The sequence below is a fragment of the Neoarius graeffei genome, chromosome 28 (assembly GCF_027579695.1).
Source record: "Neoarius graeffei isolate fNeoGra1 chromosome 28, fNeoGra1.pri, whole genome shotgun sequence".
In the NCBI taxonomy this organism is placed as follows: domain Eukaryota; kingdom Metazoa; phylum Chordata; class Actinopteri; order Siluriformes; family Ariidae; genus Neoarius; species Neoarius graeffei.
In genome coordinates this window covers 51,579,711-51,586,899 of record NC_083596.1, presented here as the reverse complement: position 1 = coordinate 51,586,899, position 7,189 = coordinate 51,579,711, and the positions used below count along the sequence as shown (strand labels likewise).

The 7,189-nt window shown below is 40.3% G+C and overlaps 1 protein-coding gene across 2 annotated transcripts in view; it reads right to left on the bottom strand.

Moving 5' to 3' along the window:
* Positions 1-6,386, bottom strand: part of LOC132875487 (uncharacterized) — an 11,034-nt gene extending 4,648 nt beyond the window's left edge. The window contains exons 1-7 of one of the 2 annotated variants that reach the window (XM_060912287.1): positions 6,329-6,386; positions 5,897-6,030; positions 5,685-5,779; positions 4,970-5,302; positions 4,600-4,774; positions 4,387-4,508; positions 3,885-4,170 (exon numbers count right to left, since the gene is read on the bottom strand). In XM_060912287.1, coding sequence (XP_060768270.1) covers positions 3,991-4,170; positions 4,387-4,508; positions 4,600-4,774; positions 4,970-5,245 — 753 coding nt within the window. In that variant the 5' untranslated portion in view covers positions 5,246-5,302; positions 5,685-5,779; positions 5,897-6,030; positions 6,329-6,386 and the 3' untranslated portion in view covers positions 3,885-3,990. The remainder of the gene's footprint in view (positions 1-3,884; positions 4,171-4,386; positions 4,509-4,599; positions 4,775-4,969; positions 5,303-5,684; positions 5,780-5,896; positions 6,031-6,328) is intronic. The other variant, XM_060912288.1, reaches the window with a different exon arrangement.
* Positions 6,387-7,189: the final 803 nt, after the last annotated feature.

The window sequence follows — 7,189 nt, the reverse complement described above, 5'->3', positions numbered from 1 at the left end:
GTCCGCCGGTTGTGGTGTGGCTCCGGACCCAGTTTTGGGCGTCGGTTCCCTCCAGGCCTTGGTTCGCTGTGGGTGATGCCTGTGCTCCCAGCTGTGGACTGCAGTGAGCTCGTTGCTCATTTTACATCGTGGTTGTCCAGCACTCTGTGCTTTAATGCTTGGCGTGATGTTCCGAGCGATGTTGCTTGGTGGTGTCGCGGCGGCTGTGCAGGCGGTTTGGGACACAACAACGCTCTGCGTGGCGGAGCTTCTCTGCTCACTTTGTGGATCCATGGCGTGGTGTTCGAGCGATGTTGCTGACGGTGTCACGGCGGCGGTGCTGGAGATGTGGGACTTGTTTTTGTGCGCCTTTTGGTGGGACTGTGGCTGCTACACCACGGGAATTACATCCTGACCCCTACTTGGTGGACTTTTTACTTTTTTTTTTTTTTTTTAAATTATATTTTTTATTTTTTTTATTTTTTTGTCTACTATTTATCTGTTGTCTGTATCTGTGTGTGTGTGTGTGTGTGTGTGTGTGTGTGTGTGTGTGTGTTTGAACTTCCTGTAAAGCGTCTTTGAGTACCATGAAAAGGGCTATACAAAACAGATGTATTATTATTATTATTATTATTATTATTATTAACAGACGGAGAGAATATGATGTTAATTATTTGCAGTAGAAGCAATAGCAAGGTCCAGTTCTGATTTCCTTCCAGCACAATGTCACCAAACATTAAAGGAATGTTTCTTACCAGACAAAGAGTCTGAATGGAGTTGAGGCCTATACTATTGCCACTACTGTCCAAGTTCACCCTTGTTGAACGATTTTTGCGCTCCAAGTAGCCATAGTCAAAAGCATAGATCCATGACAAAAGAGCAGGTTTTGGCAGAAAATTTTCTGATAAATATTCCAACAGCAACTTTATCTCAGACTGTGCCACCCCTTCGAGAATGCCATGCATAATGTCCATGCATAGTGTCGAATTCTTTTTTAAACCAAACACATGCAGCTTTTGAGGATCAGATTGCAACTCACTGCAGTGCATTTCAAAAAACTCTTTCCCTCGTAAGATTATCTTTGGATCATCCTCAGTATACACACTCTGAGCATCATCTTTTGCAATTAAGCACAAACAACAAAAGTAACGTCCACTGAAAGACTCTATAAAACCCAAAATTGTGTGCATCCCCAAGTTGTCCCCGGTTATCTGACATATAGTGCCATGGACCTTTCCAGATGAGAAGGGTAAATCAATGCCATGACTCTCCAATGATTTTATGTCATCAATCAGAGGCTGTAAAATAGGATCAAAGCCATATTTTTTCACATCCTCTGCATGAAACAATGCAACCAAATGAATGTTCATCAATGCAGAATTTAACTTTGGAGGCAGATTTCTGAGGACAAAGTACATTACACCAATTTTGTGAACACCATGTTTGGAACCAAATGGATTAGCAGTCTCAAAGTCATCGTAATAAAGTTGAATTTGCAAAGAAGTCCGTTGTTTTGAAAACAATGGATGAGACTTAAAGTAACTTCCATCACAGAAGTCTTCATATCTGTCTTCTTTTGATAAACATGGTTTAGCAAGCAGCTTGCAAATATAAGAATTGTGACATATAAATTTGATTGCTTCCAAAATTGGAATGTACACAAAAGTGTCTTTCACTGGTACCTGGTCATAAGTGCCCGTATTTTTTATTTAACCTTGTATCATAACGAATTCCTAAAGTCTTTTCCACTGGCTCCACAATTCCCCATTTTTCACTGAATTATGTCTTTCTTTTAGCTTCAGTATCCAAGCTCTCAACTGGGTTGTCAAAAGTCTCAAGACATTTTTCCAATGTAGATCTAACAGGATTGTCTATTGGCACAATGGACAGTACTTTATGCTTAAACTGACAGTGCAGTCCATCAGCAAAATCTTCCAAATCATACAAGTGATGACACAAAACTATTTGCCAAATCACTACCACTGAGTTTACCAACGATTGTAGTACAAATAGCTTTAGTTTTTTCTTCCATTCTTTGACCTGATCCATTGTTTTCAGAACACCCAGCCTCAAGGCTCTGTATGACACTTGTTTCCGCAACTTCTGTATCTTGTAAACTGTCAGAATCATCTTGAAATGACTCTGAGGTTTCTGGATCACCACTTTCACAATGATCTTCATCATGAACACTATTAAAATTTTTTTTTTTTTAAACCAGAATATGTAGTGAACTGACATCCACAACTATCTTGTGAACAGGCCAACTTAAATTTGGTGCTTGGATAAAAACTGTGGCCTAGTCGCAAATGACTTATCAAAGCCTGACTGGTGCTATGCAGAGTTTGACAGATAAAACATTTAAACGGTGTTTAAATGACAGATAAAAATTTTGGCGGCACAGTGGTTAGCGCTGTCGCCTCACAGCAAGAAGGTCCGGGTTCGAGCCCCGTGGCCGGCGAGGGCCTTTCTGTGTGGAGTTTGCATGTTCTCTCCGTGTCTGTGTGGGTTTCCTCCGGGTGCTCCGGTTTCCCCCACAGTCCAAAGACATGCAGTTAGGTTGACGTGGGGCGGCCTTGGGCTGAGGTGCCCTTGAGCGAGGTACCAAACCCCTGACTGCTCCCCGGGCGCTGTTAGCATGGCTGCCCACTGCTCTGGGTGTGTGTGCACGTGTTCACTGCTTCAGATGCACTGTAAAAAATGTAACTTGCAAAATTGTTGAGTGAAAAAAGGATTCTAAGTTGAATGAACAAATTTCCCTTCCAATTGTTCAACTAAAAAAAAATAGTTGAGACGCCTTTCCTTCGCCACAAGTTCATCGGAACTGGAAAATTAAGTTAAGTGAACTTATATATTCAAGTGCTGATTGACGCCCCTTAACCGATGCCACTGCGCATGCGCACTTCACAAGTTCGAAAGTTTCAACGGTCGGGTGGAGTGAGAAGTCCGTGGAAACTGACACGAGACGTTGTATAGGAGTCTAGACTAAGCTTTCCTCAACAGAGGCCAGGGAATTCCCTCCTTGTATGACGGTATTTGTTTCTGTTTGTGTAATAATAGGCAAAGTGAAGTAGAACTTAAGTGTTGAGAGGTTTGTGTTAACTAAAAAATGTAATGCACACTAAATCATTGTAAAAAAAAAAAATAGTCAAGCCAGCTTAAAAATGTAATGCAACCTGCTGCCAAAGGATTTTGAGTAAACTCAACTTAGAACCATGATGTGCCAACTTGCTCTTCTAAGTTAATTGGCATTATTATTTCAATTTATTTCAACTAAATTTGTTGGACTGAACTTCTAAAGGCAAGTCAAGTCAACTCAACATAAAATACTCTTCCATGTGAACTTAAAAGAACATTTTGGGGTGTCGTGGCTCAGGTGGATAAGGCACCCTACCATAAATCCGGGGACCTGGGTTTGATTCTGACCCGAGGTCATTTCCCGATCCCTCCCTGTCTCTCTCCTGCTCATTTCCTGTCTCTACACTGTCCTATCCAATAAAGGTGGAAAAAGCCCCCCAAAAAAGAATAATTTAGGATAACTTAATGTTTTTTGTGCCAACTTGCTTTTCCAAGTTAATTGGAATGATTATTTCAATTTATTTCAACATCACAATTTGAATGCACTGAACTTGCGAAATAAAGTAAGGTCAACATAAAATACTCATCTGTGTCGACTTAAAAGAGCAAGTCAGCACAACTATTTGGCCCGGAGTTGAGTTTACTCAAAATCCTTTGGCAGCAGGTTGCGTTACATTTTTAAGTTGGGTTGACTAATTTTTTTTTTTTACAGTGTGGGTTAAATGCAGAGGATGAATCTCACTGCGCTTGACGTGCGCCTGTGACAAATAAAGGTTTCTTCTTCTTCTTCTAAACATTGTTTTCGTTCAAAATTTTGGCATGCAACTCACGAACACGCAGTGACTCGTCTGTTGATTTAGCACCAATGTTGAATATGGTAGTCTGCACAAAACTGTAGAGATGAACCAGTGACTCATCGCAAGATGAGTTGAACACTTAGTGGGATTTGAAAAGTTCATCAAAAGCACTCAGTGAGCTGGTGGCTTGGCAGGGGATGAGCTGTTTGTCCACTGCGATGTAGAAGGTGTCAATCCTGCTCTGGATTCGGCCAACAGCGAGGATATATGGTTGTTTACCATCTCTTTCTTGCAGGTGTTCATCGATGCTGCAGCATGACTAAAAACAAATGAGATTTTTTAAAAAAAACACATACACTTTTCAGTAATGCTGAGTATAAACCACCCCTTTAGGTTGAGATCATGTGCCTTACTACTAACTTACTACTACGTACTAAGTCTTGTCAAAAACATACTTCACATGGAGAGGAAAAACTAGAAAGTGCAGAGCTGAAAGTGTCTTGTAGGATTTTAAAAAGTGAGGCAACATATTTACCTTGTGAAAGTGCACCATTTTGTCTGCTGCATCACTTGGACTTATTTTGGTCCTCCTCTTCCATCCAGCTGTGGGTGGCAAAAGATGAAGCAGCAGCAGAGAAGCCATGTCACTGTCCCAGTCTGTTTGGGGTGGAATTTATAAAACAATTTATAAAATGAAAACGTAAAAATAAATATTATTAATATCGAACAAGCATGGTGTGAAGCGTACCATTTTCATCATTCTCTGTGAGTTTCTCAGCAGTTTTTAGCAGACGACACAGGCCAGTTGACTGAGTCAGGTGTTTGGCCTCTTTGATAACCTTTGGCTTGAATGAGGTGTCCCACTTCTCAAGCAACTTGGCGGCTGTTTCAGCACCAAACAGCAGCAGGAAGTCTTGATTGACCTGTTGATCATACACAAGCATATATATATATAAAGCCAGGGCTCAGCATTGTTAATGTTACATTAAGTGATTTTGACCAATATGGGATATACCAGGAGACCGGGATGACCAATGATCACATCTTTTACTGCTACCATCTAAGTGAGCAAAACAATGATAAAGACTAGAGTTGAAAATGTCAAATGTATGACTTACTAGTCCTTTGACATCCAAAAAGCATGGAAATGTTTTGAAGACATCTGCAGTTCTTTGTGGGTCATGCACCAGGTCCTGGCGATGTTGGAACGTCAATTTCATCTTCTGAAATACACTTGCTTCATCAGGAGAGTGAACAAGAAATGAAATGGACTCCTTGTAGGCATCTCCGTCAAGTTGCTGAGGCAGTGTGGTTGCTGATCTTTGGCGCTTTGGCCCTTGTTCTTGAGGCACTGAGACTTCCTTCACTGGCCGTTTGGTTGTAGACCTGGACATGGTCTTGAGGCGCCACACTAAATATCCAGTGCCTTTCACCCCATCGTAGAAATGCTCCTGTTACATTTAAACAAAGAAAATGAACATCAAATATGATCCTACAGCACGTGCAGATGCAGCAAAAGGAAACAAAAGAACTATTATTATGTAACAGGTTTTCTATTTTCAAGTTAATGTGCACTATACCCTGAGTCACTTCCAATCAGGGCCCTATCATTGATTGTGATTTCGCATCTTAAACAACATGGACTTAAAATACTCCACAATTTCAAATGCAGTTATATGACAATATATTAGTAGTCACTATCAAAGAGAAATTAAGACCAAGCACAGAATTTCACAAAAGAATCATTTCACTTTTTTAGCTACTGTAGTTATTCCATGATGAAAACTGAAACTAAATCTGTGCTGCTTTACCATCACTGCATGACTCACATACCGTAGACCTTTGGAGAAAAGGGATCCTTCAGTGAAGGAAAGAGTGTAATAATTCCAAGGGCATACTTCTCCCTTTGCTGATGGGAAGGAATCCTGCTATAGAGAAAAGACAAACAACAATGTTGAGTCAGTTTTACTTTTCGAAGTTACAGCATACGTTACAAGAATACAGTATATGGCCCGTCATTACATTTCTATTATTATTCCTCTTACCGTCTCTCGGTCACATCACTTGCCAATATGTTAACAAGCTGTCTCCGGGTGCGGAGGCTCAGTGAATTTTCTGCCCTGTATTCTTCCAGAATATGCTCTCCGCCAGGCTTCCTATTCGAGGCGTTTTCAACCATCTGCTCATATAAAAGGGAAAATAATAAAAAAAACAAAAACAAATTGGTGTTCAATTCTTTCTATTATGTAAAATCAGACAGAAAACACATACCACATCATGTTTGTAGGTAAAGGTTAAAGGTTAGAGGAATGTCAAAAAACAAGTGAAAGACAAACATCTGGCAAGAAGCAAATCAATAACATTTACTTTCATAACGGGCAAGTTGGGAACCACATGTTCTGAATTTCAATTCAGTATGACAATTTATAAATGGTGTCAACTCAGAAATACATAAGACATTTTCTACTCTCAATTACCTCTTTTGCAGCCTCTGACACAGAAGCCTTTACTGCAGAACTGCCCACGTCTTCTTTGCTGGATCTACTGCGGCCTGCGGGAATGCCCTGTTCCCTTAGGTCACTGTCACTTGATGAAAGTGATATGGTAACCGTGAGGGAAGATACTGTATCCGAGGAAGATGGTGTAGAATGAGCTAAAGGAGAAAAATCTTTACAAGGGATCATTACTTTCATTACTCTTTCACAATTCCATTAATAATTACACAACACTTGCCATGTTCATGTTCAGACAACATTCTACACAAATATGACCCAACCCTGTCCATCGCCATGTACATTGCATAAAGAAAGGTCAATGTCATCTGCATCAAGGAGCAAAAACTTGGCTCTACTGTACATTGACTGGGCTATACACTGACAACGTACGTTTTTATGATAACATCTACCTTCATCTGAAATCCTTCGACGTACTGTCAGGCATAGGTCTGGATGGGCCTCCAATAACTCAAGAAAAATGTCTTCGTCAACTGCTGCGTCAGTTTCATCGAAAATGTCAAGATGAGCAGCATCCAGAAGTCCAAACTTGGTTTTGGCTGTAGAAAGAGAGAATGTAACCATAAAGTCACCCGAAACAGACTGAATAACTGATCAACAAGCTTTTATCTTTTTTTATTTTAGGCTAGTATTTATTAAGAGCGGTATTATGGTACTCTGCATCTTGGGTCAGTAACTCTGCCCTTCCCTGTCTTTAAAATGGTAGACTAAATTAAACAAATCTGCAGCAACAATTATACTGCCCTGTACTAACCAAGGTTGATGTTTCCAATATGAACTGTCATTAATAAATAAAAGTGTTTTTTTTTTTAAATACGTGACACA